The sequence below is a fragment of the Dipodomys merriami genome, unplaced genomic scaffold (assembly GCF_024711535.1).
Source record: "Dipodomys merriami isolate MVZ:Mamm:240054 unplaced genomic scaffold, mDipMer1.0.p SCAF_458, whole genome shotgun sequence".
Classification (NCBI taxonomy): Eukaryota; Metazoa; Chordata; class Mammalia; order Rodentia; family Heteromyidae; genus Dipodomys; species Dipodomys merriami.
This window is the reverse complement of record NW_027206022.1, coordinates 561,702-589,298: the sequence shown is the minus strand read 5'-3', so window position 1 is coordinate 589,298 and position 27,597 is coordinate 561,702. Positions and strand designations below refer to the sequence as shown.

General features: G+C 38.9%; 1 protein-coding gene across 1 annotated transcript; it reads left to right on the top strand.

The window, feature by feature from the left end:
- Positions 1 to 548: 548 nt before the first annotated feature.
- On the top strand, positions 549 to 19,551 carry LOC138808589 (zinc finger protein 569-like). Its single transcript, XM_069994883.1, has 9 exons — positions 549 to 644; positions 1,163 to 1,286; positions 1,372 to 1,543; positions 2,827 to 2,879; positions 3,521 to 3,579; positions 14,828 to 14,954; positions 15,669 to 15,758; positions 15,981 to 16,187; positions 16,863 to 19,551. The coding sequence occupies exons 1-9, from the start codon at positions 549 to 551 to the stop codon at positions 18,743 to 18,745; spliced, it is 2,811 nt and encodes a 936-aa protein (XP_069850984.1). The 3' UTR covers positions 18,746 to 19,551.
- Positions 19,552 to 27,597: the final 8,046 nt, after the last annotated feature.

Here is a 27,597-nt window from a genome sequence, read left to right as displayed (position 1 = left end):
ACAACAGATGTATTCCACAGTTTAATGGATAAGGTCTGGGAAGACCAGTCTGAGGTTTCCTAGGTATGCAGCATTGAGTTACCGAGAGGAAGGAACATTTAGGATCACAGAAGAGATAGGAATTCAAAACAAAGATTGAAACACAAAAACAGACTGGATGGGGGAAATGATCAAACTTCACATCAAAACAGACCTACCCTAAACTTCACTCTTCTACCCAAACCCACACTCTTCCAGATCCCCCAAAACACCATCTCTTTGAAGAGCAAGGGAGGTGATGATCCATGGTCTAAGAAAGCCCTGTGAGGGAACGTGTCACAAATTAGCTGAAGAAACTATTAAAGAACTGGTAAATGGAGCACAGAAAAAAACTCACACATGGTGCCCAAGGTCTGAGTTCAAGCCACAGGACCAACAGCAAAAAAAGGAAAAGAAAATAAAAATGTCTAAGCGGAAAGACAAAATTCAGAAACAAACAACCAAAAACTCCTTATGCTTTCATAGGTGGAATTTGGGAGTTTCAGGGAAATCGATTTTGAGAAATCGAAATGGAGAAAAGGATTATGCTGCCTATCTACCTATTTTATTTCAACGTCTACATTACAGCAGTGGAAAATGTTAGGGGCTGCGAATACCGTTTTAAAGTGAGACGAGAGATATTAAAAAACTGAAGGCAAAACGGAGATGTAATTTATATTCAGGAGAACATAAGAGCTGAACAAAACTGAAAATAACAATGCAGTCTCATCACCTCAATTGCATGATTAGAACTAAGAATTAAAAAGCCAACTTATGCAATGCTCCTAACACATTTCCATCTTCGGGTTAGTCGTTGAATATTTCAGGAGCCACACAATAATTTTCAGGAAGAAACTCGCCTTTGCTCCCACTGCCAAGAGAGCAAGATCTGCAGACCTCCATGCAATTCTGGGACCTGAGGTGTGGTACTGGTCAGAATCCCAGGGCCAATCCCAACCAGGTCCAGGTGGCTCTGTGCGCCGTGCATTGTGGGAATTGTAGTCTTAGTTGAGGCACAGACCTTGGAAACAGATGATTTGGGGCAAGGGGCGGGAAGTTCTTTCTGCGCATGCGTCTCCCCACCCACTGTTGATTTTTTTTCTGTCCGGTAATTCCGGGTTCTTTCCTTTTCCCCCTCTGCTAGAAGTTCTGGGAAGTTCGGTGTTGCTTTCCCGAGGTCCAAGCCCCGAGGCAGGCGCCCAGCCGCTCTTCAGGGGACCTTGGGAGCTGTAACTTGAAGGAATCTAAGGCTGCGGATCCGATTTCAGGTATGAACGGCAAGCTGGGTGCAGGACCGGAGTCAGCCCCACGTGTGCCTCCTGTCTGGGCTTGGTGATTTGTTTGGGGTTCAAGTGCTTGTGCTGCCATTGGCCCGCGAGCCTCCAGAAACCGGACACTGGCTCCCGGAACCCCAAGAGCAAGCTGGGTGGCTCTCCAGACTAGGAGAGCCGGGAGCTGTGCGTGTGAACGCCATGACTGAGAGATGCTGCCGGCACCCACGCCACCTGATTCACTTTGCCCAGCTGTAAGCTGAGCACGGAAACGGTTGTCGTGAACTTGTGAAGTGTGTGTGCCAGGGTTGAGTCTCCTTCCATGGCAGTTGCCTTTTGGGCTTCTGTGTTGTTTCTGCTAGAGGTGTCTCTGCTCTGCCCCTGCTTGGCAGCCTTCTTAGCACTCTGGGCTGGAGTTCACACGGGTTTGGATCCAGCTTGTGGAATCTCCTTCCCAGAGCACAAGATTGACGTGATACTCTTCCCGCCAACTCTTCTCAAATCACTTGGTTCTGTTGGAAGGTTTAGACCCTCTTTCAGGAGGGACGCATCTGGCCTGAGGATTAAGCCGAAGCCTAGTAATCAGAGGGGGCATGAGACTGTGGTTTGGGCTGGAGGGATAAATGTCACATCTGAAAGTGTCTCTCTATGTACTAGATCCCTAATCCTATTCCCACTGATTGATTCAACCTCTTCCCACTCTCATTTCTAGTATGGGATCCCTCAGACTTAATCCAGATGTCTCATCAGTGGATTTCCTGAAGCTACTTGTAACATGTTAAGTTTTTCCTGGCCGTTCAGGAAGTGTTGATCTAGAAACTTGGACTTCTATGAAAAATATATAGAAAAAAGTTGGAGGTAATGTATATTGCTCAAGGATATATGATGCATAGATATAACCTGTCCTGAAGATTTAGCTTGTGTTATCCGTTGTGTTAAAATCTGCTCAAAGAAGTATTATTTTACATAGAAAATTCTTTTTGGTATTTGAAGTCAGTGAATCATAAACAGTCCTTTAAAATATCGTATAGATACATATTGATCCTATTTTTATCCTCTTCATATCCTATGGCTTCTGCAACTTTAAAATGTTAGGGATATTCTGCACTATATTTGTTTCTGAGAAACAGCAACTTCTCCATATGCTAATGAGGCTATTTTACATTACTTAAAATGAGAGAGACTGCCTCAACATGCATTCCCAAACACTTGATAAATCATTTAATAATATAGAAAATTAAGTTAAATATAATCTAATAATATAATTTAAACGCAATTCTACATAATTGTGCAAAGAAACAAATGATCTGTGGATAACAGCATTTCCTGTGTAAGAAACCAACCAACAAGTACCAAACAATTCCCATACCGATTTAACTTTTATGGATCTACATTTTGGGGTGCCCTCAACTTGCTATTTTGTGTTAATATTGTTTAAATCACAGATAAGACTTTAATCTTCTAAATCCTTCCCTGAGGATGGTTGATTGGAATTGTGTCTCTCCTATGACCCAGTATTTTATGTTCATCTTATTAGGCCCTGTACCTTCAGCATTATGGCCAAGGTTCTTCATATGACTGTTCAGGAAAGTGAGCATTACTGACATAAGATCTTCAGTGATGTCCATTTGGCCAAAGTAGCTTAAATGGGAAATTGAAAGTCCTTGCATAAGGGTGCTCTGAGTATTTGGATATAAGGAAATGTGCCATTTCCAACATTATAGCACTAGAAACATGCATTGCATATGTCCTTCCTGTATACCCTTTGTGAAAAATACTGAGCTATACTATACATGATTTCCCTGGTATGAGAATCTGGAAATGAATGAGGTGGAGTACAAATGCCCAGTGGAGTGCTAGGATCCCTTTGCGTTAAAGGAAAAAATAGTTCTTGCATCCCTAAGTATATTTCAGTAAAAACTAGTTTTAATGAAATGTGGTATGTTTTTATTTTTCAATTATTTTTGTGGGGTATTAGTTTTTAGGAATACGGAATGTATCTTAACCTAGAAATGAATTGCTTTTATTCTATCTATCTACCAATTAATCAACTATGGCTTCATCTTTACTGGAATGTTTGATTAATGCACTACTTCAGACATAAACCATACTTGTTCTCCCATAAGAAGGCTTTATGCTTTTCCGGCCCATGGATAATGTTATAAGCAGGAAAACCTGGGGCAAAATCACACAGACTCTTTCCTGACTACCTCATTTGCCTTTTCTCCCAGCCATGCTTCCAGAATCTTCTGTCCATTGTCAACAGCAAGAAAGAATGAAAGGATCTGTGGTAAGTTGCTTTTGATTTCTCTGTTTTACATTCCATTTTTTGAACCTAATAGTGGACAAGATTGAAAAACAGAAAAACAGATTCAACTTGAGGAACATGCTCCTAAATCAGATAAAGATGGCTTGTAGATTTTGCACATTATTAATCTGACATTCTGGCTAAAATGAGTAGATTACTTCAGTTTGTTTCTAGTTGTTCTGATGTTGTTAGAAGTAGTCAAAATTGTTAAGGGATTCACTGACACCGAGGAGGTGACTGCTCATGGAAGCAACTGGTCAGAGATCACATCCCTATGAATAACATTAAACTGTCCTAATGAAATTTTTACTATACTTTCTGAAAACTGTAGTCACATATACCTTCAACTATTGAAGTGTACTGAGTAACATATGTGTACTTAAATTACTAGTTCTTCGACTGCTTCATAGGCTTTTTCTACTTGAAACTTAGGCTATATTTCATTATATAGTGTATATCCTTTCTAGAAATCCCTCCATGTTTCTCAAAGAACTCCTGACTAGATTTTTGTCTGTATTTTGTCTATTCATTCTCTGTTTCTTGCTCTCTAGCTTTCTTTCTCTCTTCTCTTTGATTTCATCTGTTTTTCTCTCTCTCTTTCTCATTGTTTCTCTCAGACCCTCCTCCCTCCATCTGTCTCTTGCTTTTTTCTTTGCTTCAAATGCTGTATCTGGGAGCTAGTATTTCTGTTTTCTTTTTTTTTTTGTCCATTGTAGGGCTTGAATTCTTGGACCTGGGTACTGTCTCTCACTTCTTCAGCTCAAGGCGAGTACTCTACCACTTGAGTCACAGTCCCTCGTCCAGTTTTGTGGTTGTTTATTAGAGCTATGCGTCTAAGGGACTTCTCTGTCTGAGCTGGCTTTAAAGCGTGATCCTCAGATCTCAGCCTCCTCAGTAGCTAGGATTCCAGGCGTGAGTCACCAGTGCCCTACTAGAACTAGTTTTTCTTACTGATCACTTTTCCTTTATTGACATGACTCTTAGAATTAACATGTTTTTACCCATTATGAAGGAAACATGTTGCTAAATGTAAGCCGAGGTACTTCTATGAAGAGTCCAGAGCTAAAGAAAATTAGAAAAACACAAAAGCACAGACAGAGAGATAGGGAGGAAGTAGGGGTCCTAAAGCTCACTGCCAGTTGTGCCCCGAATTCCTTCAACTAAGCATCTTCATTTGGGTTCACACAAGGAAGGTTACCATGAGTACATCAAAAAAAAAAAATTAAAAATCTCGATTAATATTACATTTAGAGCCAAACAGAGTTTGTGAGAGACCTTTCCTATGTTATTCTTTTTTGGTGTGTGTGAAAATACTGTACAGAGGGGTTACAATTACATGGGCAAGATAATGGGTACATTTCTTATCAAGCATTATAGCCTTCTCCTTTGTTTCTCCTTCTCATCCCTTTCCATCCTCTCCTCACCCATGTTTACCACATTTTCTTGATCCATAATCTACTGAGGGGCATCTGGGTTGGTTCCATATCCTAGCTATGGTAAATAAGGCTGCAAGAAACATAGTCGTGAGGGTAGTTTTAGTGTGGTCTTGTTTGTGAACATTTGGGTAAATGCCCCAAAGTGGGATTGTTGGGTCATAGGGGAGCTCTATGTGGAGTTCTTTCAGGAACCTCCATACTGCTTTCCAAAGTGGTTGAACAATTTTACACTCCCACCACTAATGCAGTAATGTTCCCTTCTGTCCCCATCCCCTCCAGCATATGTTGTTTAATTAGAGTTTTTGATTTTTGCCATTCTAACTGGGGTGAGGTAGTATCTCAATGTTGTTTTCATTTACATTTCTTTTTTTTTTTTTTCTGCGGTCAGGTCGTGGGGCCTGAACTGTCCCTCAGCTCTTCAGCTTAAGGCTAGCGTTCTACCACTTGGGCCACAGCACCACTTCTGACTTTTTTCTTTTGCTTATGTGGTGCTGAAGAATTGAACCCAGGTCATCAGGCATGCAAGGCAAGCACTTTACCACTGAGCTATGTTGCCAGCCCCTGATTTGCATTTCTTTTATGTCTAGAGAAGTTGAGCATTTCTTCATGTGTCTATTGGCCATCCTTCTTTCCTCTTCAGAGAAGTTTCTCTTTAAGTTTTAGCCCACTTATTTATTGGGCAGTTGTTTCTATGAAGATTTGTTGTTGGAGGATTTAATTTTTTGAGCTCCAGGTATATTTTAGATATGAGATTCTTATCCATTGTATGGCTAGTGAAGATCTTCTTCCTATCCCTGTGCTTTATATTGATCTTGCTAGCTATGGCCTTTGCCATGCAGAAGTGCTGCAATTTCATGCAATCCCATTTATCCAACCTTTCTATGATTTTTTTGTTTCTGGATTTCTATTTTTAAATTTTGGCCTATGCCATGGAGACTTATGGTTTCTCCTATTCCATCCTGTATGGTTTATAGAGTGTCTGCCTTGACACTGCAGGCTTTGATTCATTTGGAATTGCTTCTGGTGCAGGGTGATATATAAGGATCCAGCTTTAGTTTTCTACAAGTATTTAACCAATTTTGCCAGCACCATTTACTGAAGAGGCTGTCTTTCTTCCATTCTTTTTTTTTCTTTTTTTGCTCCCTTATCCAAGATTAAATGGCTATAGGTCTGTAGGTTCATTTCTGGATTTTCAATCTATTCCATTGGTCCTGAAGTCTGTTCTTGTGCCAGTAAGAAGATGTTGTGATTACTATAGCATTGTAGAAGAGTTTGAAATTTGGTATTGTTATTCCTCCAGCTGTGTTCTTTCCATTGAGGATCGTTTTTGCTATCGGGGTCTTTTATTGTTGAATACGGATTTTTGGATTGCCTCTTCTATTTCCTTGAAGAAGGAAGTTGAAATATTTATTGGTATCGCATTGAATTTGTAGATTGCCTTGGGAAGTATTGCCATTTTCACCATGTTGATCTTTCCAATCCAGGAGCATGGGAGTTTTTGCCACTTTCTAAGTTCTGTTTTGATTTCCTTTTTCAAGTTTTTCAGTTTTCATCATAGAGGCCCTTCACTTCTTTGGTTAAGTTAATTCCTAGGTATTTTATTTTTGGGGGGCTATTACGAATAGAGTTGCTTTCCTAAATTCAGCCACACTTTTCTCATTGTTGGCATACAAAAAAGCCATTGGTTTTTGAGGGTTAATTTTATACCCTGATACTTCACCTAACTTTTGAATCAACTTGAGTAATTTGGGAGTGCAGTTTGTGGGATTCTTTAAATATAAGATCATGTCATCTGCAAAGAGGGAGAGTTTTATTTCTTCTTTCCCTATTTGAATCCCCTTTATGTTTGCATCTTGTCTTATTGCAGTAGCTAGGCATTCTAATACTAGATTGAAGATAAGTGCAAATAGTGGACATCCTTGTCTCGTTCCTGAGTTGAGGAAATGGCTTTCGTTTTTCACCATTGAGTATAATGCTGGCTGTAGGTTTGTCATATACAGCCTTATTGTATTGAGGAATGTTCCATGGATTCCTAATTTTTACACAACCTTCATCATAAAGGGGTGTTGGATCTTGTCCAATGCTTTTTCTGCATCTATTTAGATAACCATGTGGTTCTTATTCTTGCTCCGGTTGATGTGATGAATTATATTAGTTGATTTGCATATATTGAACCAGCTTTGCAACCCTGAAAGGAATCCTATTTCATTGTGTTGTATGATTTTTTGGATGAATTGTTGAAGTCAGTTGGCCAAAATTTTGTTCAGAAGTTTTGAATCAATGTTCATCAAAGAAATGGGTCTATAAGTTCTCTTTCTTTGATGAGTCCCTGCCTCGTTTTGAGATGAGGGTTATGAGGGCTTCATTGGATGAGTTCGGTAGTGAACTTTCTCTTTGAATTTCATTGAAGAGTTGGAGGAGTATTGGTGTGAGCTCTGCTTAGAAGGCCTTGTAGAATTCCGCTGTAAAACCATCTGGTCCTGGACTTTTCTTAGATGTTTCTATTTTAATGCTTGTTATGGGCCTGTTTAGATGGTTTAACTCATCTTGGTTTAGTTTCGACAAGTCAATATTTGCTAGGAAAAGGTCCATTTCTGCCAAGTACTCAAACTTATCATAAATGTTTCAGAAGTATTCCTTTGTAATGTTCTGAATCTTGGTTGTTTCTGTGGTGGTTTCCATTCTCATCTCTGAGTTTATTTATTTGGGTGTGTTCTCTTCTTTTTCTAAGAAGATTTGCTAAGGGTCTGTTAATATTGTTAATTTTTTCGAAGAACCAACTCTTTGTTTTGTTGATTCTTTCTATACTTTATTTGGATTGTAATTCATGTAATTCTGATTTAATTTTTATTATTTCTTTCTGTCTACTGGATTGGGGTTTATCTTGCTGCTCTTTTACAAGGAGACTCAGATGTCTCATTAAATTGTTGATTTCAGATCTCTGCAATTTGTTGATGTAGGAACTCAGATCTCTAAACTTGCCCCTGAGTACTGCCTTTGCTGTGTCCCAGAGGAGCTGGTAATTTGTGTGTTCATTTTGGTTGAATATCATGAATATTTGAATGTTCTTTCTAATCTCTTCCGTGACCCACTCGTGATTCAGCAGTGTGTTGTTCAGCCTCCATGTATTACAGGACTTTCTTTGGTTGCTTTTGGTGTGGAGTTCTGATTTTATTCCCTTCTGGTCTAAGAGAATGCAAGGTATTACTTCAATGTTTCTGAATTTGGACAAGTTTGCTTTGTGGTCTAAAATGTGGTCTATTTTGGAAAATGTTCTATGTGCTTCTGAGGAAAACATGTATTCTGATGCTGTTGCGTGAAATATTTGGTAGATGTCTGTTAAATCTAGTTGATCTATGCAGTTGTTAGGATCTGTTAGGTTTCCCTGTTGAGTTTTTGCCGAGTTGATCTATCCAGTGGGGAGAGTGGTGTGTTAAAGTGCCCAACAATTACTGTCTTTGAATCTATGTGGGATTTGAGGGAAAGTAGTGTTTCTTGGATAAATTTGGGTGCTCCGTTGTTTGGTGAATAGATATTTAGAATTGTAATATCCTCCTGAAGGACAGATCCCTTAATTAGTATGTAGCAACCTTCGTTATCTCTTCTCACTAACTTTACTTTGAAGTCTATTTTACCTGGTATTAGGATTGCAACTGCAGCCTGTTTATGGGGGCCGTTTGCTTCTTGTATCTGAATAGGCCTATCTTTTTGCATGTTTGGGAGTTCTCTGCTAGGATCCTGTTAAACAAATTTTCTAGACCATTAACTACTGTCTCTAGGTTCTCCTCTACACCTATTCTCCTCCAATTGGGCCTTCTGATGGTGTCTTCCAAGTGTTGAATAGATCTATCATATTTCTTAGATTTGTCTTGGATGGTTATATGTTCTTTCTCTGTAATATCTAGGTTGTCTTCAGTCCCTAAGATTTGATCTTCTGAATGGTCTAACCTACTGTCAAGATTTTTCTACTTTGTTTTTTTATTTCTTTTCCTTCTAATTGGTCAGCTTTGATGGCTTCAAATTCTTTGTTGGAACTTTGTTTTAGATCGTGTATGAAGCACTGGACTTCCTTAATTTGGTATTGTTTATTCACAAATCACTTAGGTGATTGGTTATGGTTTCTGTGGGCTATCATTCCTTCTGTTTGGTTCCATTCAGCTTTCCCGTTGTGGTCTCCTTTACTTCTTTCAGTTCTCTATTAATGGATTCCATGAATGCATTTAGTGATCTTTGTGTATGCTCATCCTTATCTCTCAATTCCTGTATTACTCTTTGCTTAGCTTCCTCAAGTTCATCCAATTCCTGTAGTTCTCCTTGAGTGTTCTCAGCCTGCTCACGCCATTCCTCTTTCCCTTTGACTGATCTCTGCCAGCTCATGGATTCCTTGATTTCTCTTTGAGTGTTCTCAAGGTGTTCAACCAATTCCTGTATCAATTTTTGAGTAGCTTCCTCACGTTCATGATATTCCTGTATTAACCTTTGGTTTGTCTCCTCTCTCTCCGTATCATGCTCACAGAGTCCTTTGCAGGTTTTCAGTCTTTTCATTTACAATGTTTACAAGCAGTGTTTGTAGAGCTATTTGGGAACTCCCCTCTGGATTATTCATTATCTGGTCTGTCAGCTGATTATCCTTAGTGGGAGTTGAGATGCCTGGACTTGCCATTTTTCTTGTGTTTTTCCGGCTTGCTCTGCCCATTAGAGATGAAAGTAACACCACTTTTATGCTAGAACACTATCTTAAGGCCAACATCATCCAAAGTCTGTAGTTGCACAGTCAAAAGTCTGCAGATACAATCTAGTTCAACAGATATACTATTCAACATCAAACAACTGTGTATTCATGGGCTAAGAAGCGCAAAGAAGAATTTGACAAACCAGAAATTATTAGGTTTATTGAGAGATGTGGGTAAAAATAGGAATAGAGGGATGTGGAAAGGCAGAGGGAGAATTAACTAAGTCCTAATCTCAAAGTGGGAAATAGATTGGATAGAATGAAAGTAAGAGAGCTTAAAAAAGGAGAAAGAGAAAGAAACAAAGAGACAAGAAAAAATAGGAAAATAAAAATTAAAAATTAAACAGTGAAACACTGACTTCAAATTTAAAAACATAATTTCCAAGAAGAAGGTGGATAGAATGATAGAAGTGGAGGGCTAAAGAGACAAGAAAAAATGTTTTTAAAATGCTTAAAATATTATATAGGTATAAAGAGTACTGCTATTAATGAATTGAAGTCTAAGAGGTTTTGAATTCAGTAATAAATTTCTGGATTAAGTTGTACACAATGGGGTATTAGGTCTAGTAATCGACTAAGGGTATATCAGGATAAGCAGAAGAGCAATTGTCACGCAAAAAAAATGAAAGAGAAGAAAAGGTGAAAAGAATGGGAATGAAAGAAAAAAAGGATCAAAAGGTCAGTAGAGCTAAACAAAAAAAATTTTTTTAAAGAAAAAAAAGCACACAAACTTATACCCCTAAAATAAAAATTATAAGAGGAGGGGAAAAAAAAGTTAATACAAAACAATTTTTTAAGTTAAAAATTAAAGAAAGTTTTAGACAAACTTTTCAAATTTGGTGCAGGGGAGGATTGTGTGGGGGCGCCAGGACAGGCTGGGAAGGGATGGGAAGGGGAAACAAAGGAGGAGGCTACAATGCTTGATAAGAAATGTATTCATTATCTTGCCCATGTAATTGTAACCCATCTGTGCAGTATTTTCACAATAAAAACATGAAATTAAAGTTTTAGAAAAAAACTTTTATGAAAGGTACAAAAAAAGACTATTTGATTTTTTTGTGGGGGAAGGTTATGGGAAGATCCCTTGTGTCCTTAACCAGTCTCTTGTTACAGTCTCTGATCCGCTTGCAGTATTTGATTTTCCTGTGGCTTGGTTGGTTTCTTAGGTCAATTTGTTTGAGCAGGCAGAAAACTGCTCTGCTTTACACAGGAGTTTGTGATCCTTCTCCCAGGGCAATTTAATGGGAGGGAGATCTGTTCTGAGTATCACAAAAGATGGAGTTGGCTGTTTCCTCTAGTGTGGAGATGCTGTGAAGAGGCTAGGTTCTGGATAGAGTTGAGGCCTTTCAGCAAACAGTAGCTTTTCCCTGAGGGACTAGCTTCTGAGAGACTCACAGAGCCCAGCCTGAAGCCATTCTCAGGGTTTATGTTTACTGAATTTCAATTGATTGTCAAGGCTCTTATAGGGAGGGGCAGCCTCTTTCTTCTCAGTGAAGAAAGCCACTCCTGGGGCTGGAGCCCTGGCTGGGAGACTTCCCTTTGTGTGGAGCTGAGCCTAGCAGGTCAGGTTAGGTTCCTTTTCAACATAGTTCCTTGTACAAGTCATTGTTACAATGGGCCATCCTGTATTCTTATTTCAGCATTTTATAATTTCTGTTCCCCTCCTCAATTAGAAAAATGTATATACAATATGCAAGACACCAGAATCAAAGAGAGTGACAACAAGGTTTATGCCATGGCAGAAGAACATACAAAGAAACAAAAAAAAAAATCATATAGTACATTATAAGCCCATCAAAAAGAACAGCAAGAAATATCCTTGGGAAGCTTCCTAGAGAACTGATTCAGCAATATGAGATACACTTGAAAAATAGTCAGTGAAAAGATATACAAAAACTAAAATTAAGATGCACAGATTAGAGTAATTTGCATTTTTGTTCAGGTTCCGGTGGCCCACACCTGTCATCCTAGCTACTCAGGAGGTTGAGAGCTGAGGATCCTGGTTCAAAGCCAGCCTGGACAGGAAAGTCCATGAGACACTTATCTCCAATAAATCACTCAGAACACCGGAAGTGGCACAGTGGATCAAGTGGTGGAGCATTAGGCTTTAGTTGAAGACCTGAGGGAGAGTGCCCAAGCCTAGAGTTCAAGCCACACAACCGATTAAAAAAAAAAAAAAAAGGAATACTTTGCATTTTTGGTCTATGTGTGTTTGTTACTAATGCTATTTGTAGCTGTATGTTTCCAGCTAAAATGTGGCTTAACGTTTGTTCTTAAATTTTAATTTGTTATTTTAACTGGAAAATAGACACACATAGCACCTATATCTCTGATCCTATTCAGAGAGTCTAAAATTTGATTTTTCCATATTCCTTTTTTCAAACAATTTATTTTATTATTAGGTTTAAGTAGTTGTACAAAGAAGTTGCCATTCTACAAAACAATATGTGAATAGAAGATGTCTGTCACCCATTGCTCCTAAACCACCCCTTCTCTGAATTTTCTTTTTTTGTTGTTTACATTGAGAGAAAGTGATTATTTAAATTTCACATATGTCACAGTATTGTGGAACAGAGATGCTTAGTTGAAGTCAAAAACACATTTTCACCTTCAAGGCAAATTGTCATTGTCATGGTCTATAAAGTTTGTGAATTTTATGAGCTTTGTCAATACAAATCATTCCCTATTCCTTTTGAAGACAGGTCTTGATATGTAGTCCAGCATGCTCTTGAAATTGTTATGGAAGCTAGCCTGGCTGGTCATCCTTTTTGAATTTCCCAAGGTCAGGGTGTATAGGTATGTTCCATCCTGTGTGGCTACATTATCCATTTTCAATTCAGAGTTCACTGACCGTTCATATGGCTGCGTTGTTGTGCAGCCATCTCTTCCATCCATGTACAGCATGTTTCATTTTCCATGTATGAAGCTGTATAATCATTAATAGGCAGCTCCTTTTCCTCTCTACCCCAGTCTCTGGAACCATCTTACTTTTTGGCTCTATGACTTTGTTGATCCTTGAAAGCTCAGTCAGGGAAATCATACCATGGCTGTGCTTTTATGACTGGTGTATTTTACTTAGCTTAATGTATTCAAAGATCAACCCTGCTATAAAATGTAGCAAACTTGTCTTCCTTTTCAATGTCTTTATCTATTCTTTTACCTGTGTCTGTCTTTTGGTTCTTGTCAGTATTTGCTCTGAAGTAATTCTCTAATACTACTTCTCGTCCCTGCTTTCTCTTCTGCTGGGTACAAATCTAGAAATAGAAGTGCTGGACCATATTCCTATGTAATTCTCTATTTAGTTCTTTTTAGCTCTGTCGATACCATCTTTGATTGTTTTACATTCCTGCCAGACATGCACCAAGGTTCAAATTGAATTCACATCCTTCCCAGCCTTTGTTAGACTTTGGAAGGATATTTGTTGTTTTTATTTAAAACTGTCCATAGTAACATATATAAAGTAGTTATTTCTATAGAATTTTGATTAGAATTCTTCTCCTGACTATTGATACTGAGCTTTGTATATTTCAAGGAATTATTTGTAGATTTCTTTTAGAGTGTCTTCAATCGATTTCCCCATTTCTAGTTTTTCTGTTCACATGGCATTGAATAATTGAACCCGTGCATTCTAGACTAGCGCTCTGGAGTAAGCCACATTCCCAGCCCTAAATCTAGTACCCTGTTTTTTGGTACAATTAATTCTTTGAACTGAGGCCTTCCGATTTGCCTTGTAATTGCAATATTTATTTATGCATATGAGTATTCTACATACATTTCTTTTAAAAAAGTGATGAGTTTATATATTGGATCTTCATGCATTGTGAATCATGAATATGGTACTATAAGTTTTATTTCAACAAACTATTGCAGAAATATTACATAAAATATATGACCAATATATTCCTTTATACTTACCTACACATTTACCATTTTAGTTTTTTTGTCCTACCTGTATATATATGTGCACTCATTTTGCTCTTCTCTTGAAGCACTTCTCTTGTAACACTCGTAAAATGCAGATGTGTAATTAATCAACTCTCTTTCCCTGACCATATCTTCAATCTACATTTTTAGTAGAGTTCCTCTGCCCAATGGATTGTGAATTGAATGTTATTTTCTTTCAATTCTTCACATATATATTTCCCTTTGGTGTCTTAGTCAGCATTCACCTCTGCTATTGCCAAGCATGGCTGGCTTGGCCATTCATCATTTGTAATAGGGTTCAGTGTGGGAGTTCAAAACCTCTCCTCTTAGCCTCTGCAGGCAAATTAGCACTCTTATTTCCTTCCAACTTGTAAATTTGTATTCTGTATCTTTAGATTACATGCCTCTTCTAATTTTTCTCTGTCTTGCTTGTCGTGGTCCTATTTTTCATTTTTTGTCATCTTGAATGTTCCTTGAGCCTCTATCCATCCTCCATCCTTCCATGAAGGCATATTTAAATGAAAATGTATTCAGGGAACATGGTATGCCCCTCACAACTATATTGTGGATTGTAGAAGATAGGCCAAGTTCACAAAACTTCCTTCTAGCAGTTCTTTTATACATAGGAAAGAAATATCAGGGTATCTATGACCATACTTCAGTATTTAGCACTTAAACTACAATACAGTTAACATAGGATATTTATATATGGGAAGTAAATCAGATCTTATAAGGGCCAATCCATCATTAGCTACGTTCTTAAGTACTGTTACTGCCTTTAACATTTATGTGGACACTTACTTTTCATGAATCAGTAATGTGCTATGTATTCCATGTGATGTCCTAAATGTGTTGTGATTGCTTATGAGATACCGTGTGTGTGTGTGTGTGTGTGTGTGTGTGTGTGTGTGTGTGTGTGTGTGTGTGTGTGTGTGTGTGTGTGTGTGTGTGTATTGGTTGGTTGTGAGGTTTGATTTCTGGACCTGAGCACTGTACCTGAATTCTTCCCCTCAAGGCTAGTGCTCTACCACATGAGCCATAGCACCAGTTCTGCTTTTCTCCTGGTGACTAATTGGGGATGAGTCCCACAGACCTTCCTGACTTGGGCTAATTACTTGATTCAAATGTGCCATTACAGAAGCTGGTATCATTTGATGATGTGGCTGTGGACTTCAGCTGGGAGGAGTGGCAAGACCTGGATCATGCTCAGAGGACCCTGCATAAAGATGTAATGCTGGAGACCTACAGCAACCTCTTGTCTTTAGGTGAGCAAAAGTCATTTGAACATGCGAGATCAAAGGCTGTTTTCTTTTTTAAGTAGATATATAAATATTTATGTTGTTTCGGTAGACGATTCCAGTCCGTGGGAATATAAAATTCCTGTCCATTTTTTCCACTTCATTATGTAATTGGAGACAATTTTATTCCCATTCATCAAGAAACCCAATCAGCACTTGGACCCAAAATCTAAACTGCATTCCACTAATAGAAAGAAGACTGTCTTCCTAAACTTGGGGTGATTTTTGTAGGTGCAAATATACTCTAGAATAGAAAGTACATCACTATTTGAAGTATGATCTGAAAATCACTAGTTGAAAGTGGTTATTTTTAATCAACCCTGATCCTGGGTGCAGTGGCTAACACCTGTAATCTTAGCTTCTCTGGAGGCAGAAATGTGAGGATTTTGGTTTGAAGCCAGCAACTACAGAAAAGTGACCATGAGGCTTTTATCTCCAAATCCCCTCACAATCTACAAATGTAGCTGGGACTAAAACTAGCAGAATGCTAGCTTTGAGCAAAAGAGCTGAGTTCAAGCCACCCAATTGGCAAAATAAGTTGAAAGCTGGGGAATATCAACCAGGAAGTTGGTAAGAAATGAGAAACAAGGTTTAGGAGCAAGTTTGTGAACATGATGTCTAAGACCTTACAGTAATGATGACCCAGCCTACCAATAGTTCTTCTCCACTTGTTAATAACAGGACACTGTGTTCCTAAACCTAAATTGATTGCCAAGCTAGAGCAAGGTGCAGAAGCATGGATAAGAGAAGCCTCAGACAAGAATCTCACAGGTGAGATAAAGCATCTTGCATGGTGGTTTTGTAGCCAGAGTCCACTTGGTAAGTTTAATGAGCTGTACTGAGCAATAATGTTCCTAGTTCCCTGAGTCATGTGTGGCAGAGAACTAGGTGATCCTTTGTCTTAAGGACATGACAATCAAGAATTTACATGGAAACAAACTGATTTGGCTGTCCCAGTATAGTTAAAGTGAGCAATTTTCTTTTACTTTGTAGAAGTCATTCTTAAACAGAAAAAGAAAATGAGAAATGTAGAAAATGAGGTCTCATTTTCATTGAAACAAGGGCTATGCAGGTATGAGGAAATAAGGAGTATGCCAGGACTGCTATCCTGTGAAGAGGAAAATTGCTTCTTGGTGATGGTGGAAGTGAGTGAGATTCAGAAGCAAAGCTTTTGGTTCATAGGGGATGACTACCTGGGTGGTGAGCTGCAGTATCTTTGGTCTTGAATGGTTGTGAAGGAGCAGGAGTGTTAGAAAAGGAAATTTGATGAGAATTTGACTAAGGGTGAGGGAAACCAATTTTAAAAATGCCACCAATCCCTAAAGTAATTCTTAGTGAGAAGTTAGAACTGAAGAGATGGAGGTATAAATCCTTACTCTCAGGAACCTTCCATGCTTAGCGGAAAGGCCAAGGGATGTATCAAACACCCTAATGGTCCCTAAATCTAGACAGTATTTCTGTTCCTCACCTAGTGGTTGAGAAGCAAAGCAGCAAAATGGATAAATTATTTCCACAAATTAAAAGAAAAATAATAGCTATTCCCTTAGGACCAAACCTCGAGGGTATTAAAGGCAAATGTTTAGTACTCAGTTTATAACTAATAGTGTGTAGCTGAATCATTTGCGTAATTAATTCCTTGAGAAAAACTGAAAAAAAAACAAACAGAAAAACATTATTTACCATTGTAAAATGTCAGTACTACTTTGTTAACTAATACATTACAGAGAAAAGCTTATATTCTGCATCAAAGAGTTCCTGCTTTGATCTTTTAAAATCTGGTAACAGTTAGGATGTACGGAAATGCCTTTACTGTTACATTAAGGAATCTTGAGGTCTCATTTCTGTTTTTATCTGTCTTTCTATATCTCATTGTAGATGTCCAAGAAAAGGAGTACAGGACTAAGACCTCTCAGAGGAGTCCCTATGATTGTCTGTCTGAAGTCGGAGTCATGAATACTAACACAGGGGAGAAAAATGTGAAATTAATAACAACTTTTAATTTGAGATCCAAACCTAAGTCAGAGCTGATTAGGAATAATAGGAACTCCTTAGGGATAAGGACAGAGGACTTCAGGCAGTGTCAGAACATGCTTCTCCATGGCGAGTCTAATGGGATGTGTGCTGCTTATAGTCCTGGAGTATCTCCTGTAGTTAAAGAATCTAACCAATGTGGACAGTCTTTCACCCGGAAGACACACCTTACTGTCCATCAGAGAACACACACAGGAGAGAAACCTTATGAATGTAATGTGTGTGGAAAATCTTTCAGCCAGAAGGCACACCTTACTGTCCATCAGACAACACACACAAGAGAGAAACCCTATGAATGTAACGTGTGTGGAAAGTCTTTCATCCGGAAGGGAAACCTTACTTTTCATCAGAAAATTCACACAAGAAAGACACTTTATGAATGTAACAAATGTGGAAAATCTTTTCACTTGAAGGCAAATCTTACTGTCCATCAGAGAATACACACAGGAGAGAAACCTTATAAATGTAACGTGTGTGGAAAGTCTTTCATCCGGCAAGGAAACCTTACTTTTCATCAGAAAATTCACACAAGAAAGACACTTTATGAATGTAACAAATGTGGAAAATCTTTTCACTTGAAGGCAAATCTTACTGTCCATCAGCTAACACACACAGGAGAGAAACCTCATGAATGTAATGTGTGTGGAAAGTCTTTCAGCCAGAAGTCACACCTTACTGTCCATCTGACAACACACACAGGAGAGAAACCTTATGAATGTAACCTGTGTGGAAAGTCTTTCAGCCAGAAGGCACACCTTACTGTCCATCAGCTAACACACACAGGAGAGAAACCTTATGAATGTAATGTGTGTGGAAAGTCTTTCAGCCAGAAGGCACACCTCACTGTCCATCTGACAACACACACAGGAGAGAAACCTTATGAATGTAAGCTTTGTGGAAAGTCTTTCAGCAAGAAGTCATACCTCACTGTCCATCAGAGAACACACACAGGAGAGAAGCCTTATGAATGTATCCAGTGTGGGAAGTCTTTCACCCAGAAGGCAATCCTTACTGCCCACGAGAGAACACACACAGGTGAGAAACCTTATGAATGTAACCTGTGTGGAAAGTCTTTCATGCGGAAGTCAAAACTTACATATCACCACAGGATACACATAGGCGAGAAACCTTATGAATGTAATGTGTGTGGAAAGTCTTTCATCCAGAAGGCACACCTTACTGTCCATCAGAAAACACACACAGGAGAGAAACCTTATGAATGTAACGTGTGTGGAAAGTCTTTCACCCGGAAGGGAAACCTTACTTTTCATCAGAATATTCACACAAGAAAGACCCTTTATGAATGTAACAAGTGTGGAAAATCTTTTCACGTGAAGGCATATCTTCCTGTCCATCAGAGAACACACACAGGAGAGAAACCTTATGAATGTAAGAAATGTGGGAAGTCTTTCACCCAGAAGACAACCCTTAATGTCCATCAGACAACACACATAGGAAAGAAACCTTTTGAATGTAACCTGTGTGGAAAGTCTTTCACTCAGAAGGCACAGCTTACTGTCCATCAGCTAACACACACAGGAGAGAAACCTTATGAATGTAATGTGTGTGGAAAGTCTTTCAGCCAGAAGACACACCTTACTGTCCATCTGACAAAACACACAGGAGAGAAACCTTATGAATGTAATCTGTGTGGAAAGTCATTCAGCCACAGGGGAAACCTTACTGTCCATTGGAGAACACACAGGAGTAAAACTTTAGGAATGTAACAGCTATGGAAAGAGTTTCACACAGAAATCAACCCTTATTTTTCATCAGAGAGCACAACACAGGAGAGAAGCCTTATGAATGCAACAAATGTGGAAAGAACCGTCAACAGGAGGCCACAGCCTAGCATATAAGAAAATTCACCCAAATGAGAAATCTCTAGAATGTAACAAGTAGGGAAAGTCTTTCATCTAGAAGAAAAGTCAGTTTGCAATAGAGAACCAACACAGGATACAAACCTTCTCAAGGTAGCAAATGTGGAGTTCTTCAACCAGTAGGCACAGCTCAGGGTTCATCATTGAACACACACACACACACACACACACACACACAAGAGAAATCATGGCAATGTAAAACATGTAGAAATTTTTTCAAAAACGTTCTAAGTAAACTCTCAGTCATTCTTCCCTGAATGTCCATCTTCTAAAATATCTCAAGTTCCATTTCTAACATTCTCTATTGGGAGATCATCTTCTTGTAGATCTCCCAAATTCTAGGATGATATTTACCTTTTTCCTTTTATTTTGCTGTTAGTTTCATTTGAACTCATAGCCCTTTAGTTCCCTTTGGCTTTTATTCTCAAGCTTAGCACTCTACCCTTTGTGCCACATCTCTAATTTTGAGGTTGTTGTATTTAGTATCATGAGTCCTATCATTGGGAAGCAGTCTACTTTCTTCAAAGGTGTTTACAAAACTTACGAAAGTAAAACTGAAATGTTATAAATTAGGAAAATAAGTAGTTTATAGAATCTATAAAGAAATTGATTTAAGGAATTTGTAACACTTAAAAATGAGAAATATTTGAGGATTAAAGATGAGTAATAAAGTTGATTTAGTAAATACTTATTTTATGTGGTGAAATTCAATTAAAGTGACATAGAGTCCATTCAGATTTTATGTGGAAAGCAATTTTCAAATTTTTCTGTAAACCTAGAATACCTTCTATAACAGTGTCTTCCCCCCCCCCCGGAAATGAACAGTTCTATAATTTTTATAGAGCTGGTAGAATTTGTCATATATTCATATTGTCTTTCACAACAGAATAGACAAAATACATACTTTAAGGAATATAGGTATGGCATAGTTGTTAGAGCATTAGCAAGTGAGCAAAAGTATCATGTACTGGCTTTGAGTCCCAGTCCTGGAGCTAAAAAATACAAAACATAATATACACTTAACATTCCACAATCCCATGTGTAAAAACAGCATTCTGAAGCCCCACATGAACATGTCTCCATAGCAACAGCTTATGAGGACTTTAGAGACATACTTGAGAATGTCCCAATGGTTCATGAATGTGAACCTCTTGGCTTTGAGCGACAAATTACAAGGAAAGGCATGCATCAGCAGGTCACCGGTGTGATTACATTGTGTGTGTGTGTGCATATCTATGTATGTAAATATACATATATATCAGTACAAATTCAACCAGTCACTTGAATCCATCCATAACCCTCCATATCACCATTCATTTTGGTAGATCTTTTCCACAATCATTGGCGCTACTAAGCAGAAGCCTACCTCTGAGATTGGGATTTCACAAAAGTCTACTTCAGACAATGGGTTTCACAGAAGCCTACCTCTGAGAATGGGACTTCACAGGAGCCTACCTCAGAGAATGGGACTTCACAGGAGTCTAACCTCAGAGAATGGGGCTTCAAAGAGGCCTATCTCCTAAAAAGGCTGGCAAGCCCCTGGGAAAGATATGTTCCTGTTTTTCTTTTTTTCGCTGTATAGGAGTGCCTATTAATCTTTTACTGCTCCTGTTGCTTGTTCTACTTACTCATGCTCAACTTTCCCTTATTCAGGGCTCTTTCTTGGAAGTGTTGATGACTCCAACATCTGATGAGTGTCCTGAGAACATGACTAACTCACCAGAGTTAAGTGCTACCCTGAAAGCCCCTCTTATGGAGGCTATTAGACAAGTCATAAGCAAATATAAAAGTATTGGGAGGTTTCATGACGTCACTTCAGCAAAAGGAATTGTTTGTAAGAAATTTACAAGAAGCTGTAGGAATGGCTAGAGCACAAAGACTGTATGGCTATTGGAGACTTCCCTTTAATCCTGGAGCATAGACAATAGACTCATATAGATATCCTGTAGATAAGAAAGAAGTAGAGGAATATTTAGACCAAAAGCTTAATAAGATTCCTAAAAGGTTGGTAGATGGAAGGTGGCAATGGGTCAGAGGAAAATATTGGGATCCTCCATTTTCAAGAGGACCCCCAGACTTACCCAGATCCATAACCTTTTGCAGGTGTGTATGATAAGGATGGCAACGGTTGGGAAAACTACTTAGGAGAAAGAACTTCCTATTACTCTCTTGCATTTACTGAGAGACTTGCTAGATCTAGGCCTCCTTGGTGCTTACTATCAAAAAAGGAACAAGAATGATCTTATGAGACAGTCAAGGCCTCTATGGAGAGGAGAAAACGATTATGTGAAAGGGTTACAGAGAAGACACTATGAGCTTGAATTAGATACATGGCCAGATTTAACTAAGTATACTGAATATCATGATTTTTGGCCACAAATTGGGGACCCTCTAAAAAATGGCAAAGAAGAATATTTGCTTAGAAAAGATTTGAAACGCATAAAGTACAAAACTAAACAAAAGTAACAATAAAGTACTAGAGTTCATGCCTTTCTGTCCAGCACCTTGCCCATATGCTCTGGTTAATGGTTAATAGGTGATAAACATCTTGAAACAATTGTATTTCTTAAAAATAGAGGTAAAGCCAAAAACAAGTGCCTATCGTCATAGCTCATCATGCAAAAAACAAGATCAGGCGAGCAGCTGATGACCACCCAAGAACGAAGCCTTGCAGCAAGATTGTGTAACCTTTTGCCCTTTCTCATGGAGACTTTTTCTATAAAAGCTTGTTATCCTCTGCAGTAAATCGCATTCAGCAGTCACTCCTCTTGTGTGAATTGTCTGTTGGCCATCTCCCCACCTATTCCAGTTACCTCCACTAGGTGTCCTCCGTCGTCCCGACAGAGCCAGTCCATGGCACCTCCTTAATAAAAGAAAAACACATTCATCTCCCATGAATAGTTTCTCTGACACATTAGCACCTGAGAATATTCCTAGTTCCCAACTCAGCTTTTTTCTCCCTTTCACCCTGAGGAGTGTCTGAAACTCACCTGATGAAAACTGTTGGGTCAGTGTAAAGTATTTGGCTGATTTTAAGAGGTCTCAGAACACTTGTGAAGCAGCTGGGCACCTGTGGTTCACACATGTACTCCTATCTACTCAGAAGGCTGAGATCTGAGGATCATATTTCAAAACCAGCCCAGCTGCAGAAGTCATTGAAATTACTATTTCCAATTCACCCAATGGCTTGAAGGGAACATGTGGCTCAAGTGATACAGTACTAGTCATGAGCAATCAAGTGTAGGGACAGCACCTAGGCCCTGAGTTCAAGCCCCAGGACCAGCAAAAAAGCAAACAAACATCGAAGCCCTTATTCAGTACCAGCAATAATTCAAGGCATGTAAATACCAATATGTAAAGCTGCTGGGCTTAGGCCGCTCATGCTTGCAATTCTGAAAGCTGAAGATCAATCTTTGAAGCTTACCTGGGCAAAATGAACAGGGGACTCTTCTCCCCAATTAACCACCATAAAGGTCATAAGTAAAAGATATGTGGCTCAAGTGGTAGAGGACTAGCCTTAAGCAAAGAAGATCAAGAACAGCACCTAGGAAATGAGATCAAGTACTAACATTTGCATGTTTGACTGATGTACAGGAATCAATACCATTGTAGTAATTGAACTTCATTTTGTAATAATGCACACTTTTTAGGAATCCTCTTAAAACAGAAAGATAAGTTTCTTTGATAGGGTTGTGAAGCTAGTTCATTTAGTAGTTCCTCTAAACATTTCCCTTCCTTAATAATTAGGAACTCATTTGATTTGAGCACAGTAGTGTATTCATCTGAAATAAATAGAGTAAGCTAGGTATGTTTTAGCCGGTTTATAATTCAAAACATAGTGAAGGAAGACAGGATTTTCACCTCTTTGAGAGCAACATAGGCTACATAGCAAGACTCTGCTTCATTTGTATATACAAAATATATGTTAATATATACCATATTATATATATATGAGTGTGCAAGTGTGTATATATATGCATGTGTGTATATGTTTATATATTTATATACAAACATAGGTGCATACATATAAAGAAATTTGTTATTTGTAAGGAATATTAATGGTCATGGTTTCTCTGCTGATGATGTCAAACCACAGACAGTGTGTTGTTTTCTCATATATGTGTGTGTGTGAATGCCTGAGTTTCCCCAACTAAAACGGAGTATATGTATATGTATATATATAGAGAGAGAGTATGGTCCAAACAGATTGGGACATGCTTTATGGCATTTGAATATTCATCTTATTTTGTATGGCAAAAGAGATAAAAGGAAAAAACCATGTAGGCACTGTTGGCTTGTGCCTGCAAGGGATTGATGGAATTTGCCTGTAAGCCCCCATAGTCAGGAGGCTGAGATATGAGGATCAAGGAATAGAGCAAGCACAGACCCAGAAGCCTACAAGACATTTGCTTCAATTAACCAGCAAAAAAGCTGAATGGGAGGCATGGCTCACATATCCTTGACCTAGGAGAGAGGAAAGTGAACAAGCACAAAACCTGAGTTCTAGCTCATGTACTGGCAAAAATAAGCAAATAGGCATGAGCCAATTTAAAATATAAATCAGCTATCTGGAGAACAGGGAGTATATTGTTCTTAGGATCATAGCAGATATGTATGAAATAACAGTGTAAGGCCTTTAGGTATTTGAATAATTTTATGACAGATTCTATTTATTTTGCCAGTCCTGAGGTTTGAACTCAGGGCCTTGGCATTGTACATGAAGTTCTTTTGCTTAAGACTATGGGCTGGGAAGGTGGCTCAGTGGTAGAGCGCTTGCCTTGCATGCCTGAGGCCCTGGGTTCGATTCCTCAGCACCACATAAGCAAAATGAAAAAAGCCGGAAGTGGCGCTATGGCTCAAGTGGTAGAACGCTAGCTTTGAGCTGAAGAGCTGAGGGACAGCGCCCAGGCCCAGAGTTCAGGCCCCACGACCGGACCCCAAAAAAAAAAAAAAAAAGACTAGCACTCTACCACTTGAGCCACAGTGCCATTTCCAGCTTTTTCTGTTTATGTGGTACGGAGGAATCAAACCATGGTTTTCATGCATGCTTGGCAAGCACTCTACCACGGAGCCTCATTCTCAACACATCACAGATTTTGATAAGTAGAACTAAAACACTGCATAATAGACTGAAGCATGGGAAAACATATTTGCCAGCAATACATCTGAAAACAGACTATTGACCAAGACACAGAGAGCACTCAAATTTCTAAACTCCCAAAGAACCAATAATCCAATTAATAAATATATAATGAATAAATGAACTGGCAGGACAAATGAGTGTACTTAACTCCCAAGATATACAACTGAGAACATCTGTAGATGAAGCAATGCTTAGCATACTTGGCCAGAACGGAAATGCAATTTGAAATGTCATAAAAGTTTCATCTCATTTCCATCAGAGTGGAAATCAGCAAGTGCATATAAAGGAATAACTGATGGTGAGGATGTATGTATGAGTTTATTTATTTATATTTGGGTCCGGTCGTGGGGCGTGAACTCTGGGCCTGAGCACTGTCCCTCATCTCATCAGCTCAAGGCTAATGCTCTACCACTTGAGCCACAGGGCCACTTCTGGCTTTTTTCTTTTTGCTTATATGGTGCTGAGGAATCGAACCCAGGGCCTCATGCATGCAAGGCAAGCGCTCTTCCACTGAGCCACCTTCCCAGCCCCGTTTGTGTGAGTTTAAATTAGTGGATGAACTAGGGAAAGTGGTATAGATGTCTCTCAAAAAGCTAAAAGTAGAAGTATCATAGGGTTAGCAATATTACTCATGGGACTACATCTGAAGGAATTTGTCAGGAGAGAACAGGGTCATGTTTACACTCATCTCAATTGTACCCTTATCCCCAAGAGCCAAACTGGAAGCAGTCTGGAAGCACTACAGTTGATGCCTAGACAAAGAAAATGTGGCTTACATATACCAAGATCTAGGCAGTTTCTATATGATATCCTTCCCTTCTGCTAACAATGCTATCCTGTCAGAACTATCAATCTCCACATTACAGAGGCATGGATTTATTTCTGCCATTGTATCTAAGGGAAATGAGAGGTCCAAAGGGTTTTTTAACTATGTCTGAGCCTCAGTGTTAGTGAGTTACAATAACATTCAACTTGCCTCAGTAAACTGTAATCTACACAGTCAGCTAAAGACAGGGTAGTCTGTGAAGATGTTAAAGAATGTGGAAATGATTGAGAACTCTAGAATATTTCATGAAATCCCAAGCAATCAGTGGTGTGTTTGTTCCATGATTGAATGAATGGGTTCTTCTTTCTTGAATTCAGGAATATGTGCCTGACCTCTGTCCCACAGTTTAAAGAGTTACACCTTTATGGATTAGGATATCTCAGCTTGCATCAGTCATTGTAATGCTAAGAACTACAACTCAACTTCCATCTTGGTATTAGGGCATTAAGACACTTCTACTTTTCGTAGGCAGAAGGAATAACAGACACAAATAAGTAGAGGGGGTTCAAAAGGTGGTGGGAATTAGATTTGCAAAATTTTTTACCAGGAAGTGGGTACTTGAAAAGCCTGAGGTGGGGTTAAGGGGAAAGACAAGAGAAAAAGAGGAAAATACAGTCTGGAATCCAATGTATACCTTACAAAATTAAGAAAAGAGGAAGGATAGGTAGAGGAAGGATAGGTAGGGGAAGGATGAGTGAGAATGATGAACTGAGTGACATTGATCAAGACATATTATATTTATAATTGCTTGGATAAAGAGAAAGTCCTTTGTACATGAAAGCATGGATGCCTGTGACCCCATCTAAGGTCCTGTGTGCCATGAGGATGCAATATGAGGGCATGCATTTGCTTGGACAATGAAAAGGGAAACACCTTTCCACCTCAGGGCAAAAGTCCCACGCCCAGGCACATGTCAGGACATGCCATTCTTGTCCTGTCCTATTCATCCCATAGAACAAGGACTCCAGACTCCTTTTGTGTGTCTCAGGTAGCTGACCTGTGCCTTGCTTACTCAGTAATCTTTCATCACTACAACTACCTCACCTTTGTTGTCAGGGATTAATTCTTCCTGCTAACTGACTTAAAGTTAATTCTCATCATCTGTATTCCCCTTAAACTCTTTAAGACTGACTTTCTTCCCCCTGACAGAAGATTTACTTTCCTGCCTGTATGCTGTATATAAGCATTTGATATTTCAATCCACTTTGTGTATGTCCACATGGTGTAGTCCACTTTCTGCCTACCAGATTTGTATTCCTAGGTCTCGTTGGGTGAACAGCAACCTACAACTCCTTCAAGATAAACAAAAAGAAAATGATGCATGCATAATCAAGGGACCTTTATTCAGCTACAAACGGCGTAATAGGGCATTCACTGGTAAAAGGATGGAACTGTATAGCGACTTGTTATTTGAACTAAATTAGATTAATAGAGGCAAATGTTATGTTTTTTGTCTTATAAAATGGAATGGAATGGGGTCCTAAGAGATATACATATGCATACCTGTGTGTACATATGTGTATAATCACATCCTTAAACAAAATTTGTGATATTGAAATGGACCCTAAGATAAGCCACAGCTGGTATGATTCAATTTTGACCTTTGCTTTTGTTTTAGGTCATTTAGACTTGATGGGCCTAGTTCCCAGAATGAAACAAAATGCATCTGGCCCCCTCCCCTTAACAACCAAACTCCCCCTTTTGTTAAAGACTGACCCATAAAATAGAGAGATTATAATCTGACTCCAACTGGTGACACCACTGTGCTTATGGTAAATCTTTGCTTTTGCACATGCGTACGGTAAACTCGGCCTATTGGCCACCTGTGTGTGGTCTGTTATGACTGTACAATCCTTTGTGACCCATTGGTCACCTGCACGTCACCAGGCTGGACCTCATGGAGTTTGCCTTTAACAACCAAAGAATGGAGGCTGCTAGAGGTCGCAGTATCAGCTCCCCAGCCTGTGCTGTGGCCCTGACCGGTCAGTGTAGTAACCTTCTCAATAAAGTTGCTTCTTTGTGAACAACTTTGTTGCGGTGGGCTCTGTCACTCTGGACAGCTAGGTGGGCTTGCCTGCCTGAGTAGTTGTCTTCCTACTACAATATGTGGTCTATTTGGGGATTCCAAGGAGAAGTACTAGAGAGAACACGATTGAGAAACACTGAATAATACTGATATAGAAGATATGTACTATGACGACTGAATACAGGAACTGACTGAAAGTAGTTGAATAATACAAATGGACAAGTAAAGAGAGGACCCTGGAATAAGGTCATCGGATTAAAGTAAATATATGTATTTTGAAATCCCTAGGTGAAACCAAGTTGCACAACTGACAAAAATACAAAAACTAATAATAGCACCGTTTAAAAAGAAATACACTCAATGCATAACTATGGAACTATGACCCCTCTGTACATCACCTTTATGGTAAAAATTAAAAAGAAAAAACAAGTAACAGGAGCATAAAACAGATTCTGTGGAGGATATGAGTACCAGTAGGAGCAGGAAAGATAAGATAAGGAAGGCATATAATTGGAAAAAAAAAAACCTTAGGTATGTTTGTGCAAATATAAAAATGGAATGTCTTCTTATTGTTTTGAGAAAAGGAATGAGGAAGGGAATGTTATGACAATCCATCAAGACACCCTTAAAGGTGACAAAGGAACTTTATTTACACTACTTACACCAGAAAGGGGACCTGTGACTGCCTTGTGCTGGCTGGCTAC

What these genes read in the sequence shown, in the direction of transcription:
- LOC138808589 (XM_069994883.1), top strand. Translation starts at nt 549, where the DNA reads ATGGAGAAAAGGATTATGCTGCCTATCTACCTATTTTATTTCAACGTC. An exon ending in GCTGCGAATACCGTTTTAAA is followed by an intron (nt 645 to 1,162) that starts GTGAGACGAGAG and finishes CCCCTCTGCTAG; the next exon opens with AAGTTCTGGGAAGTTCGGTG. An exon ending in AAAGAATGAAAGGATCTGTG is followed by an intron (nt 3,580 to 14,827) that starts GTAAGTTGCTTT and finishes GTGCCATTACAG; the next exon opens with AAGCTGGTATCATTTGATGA.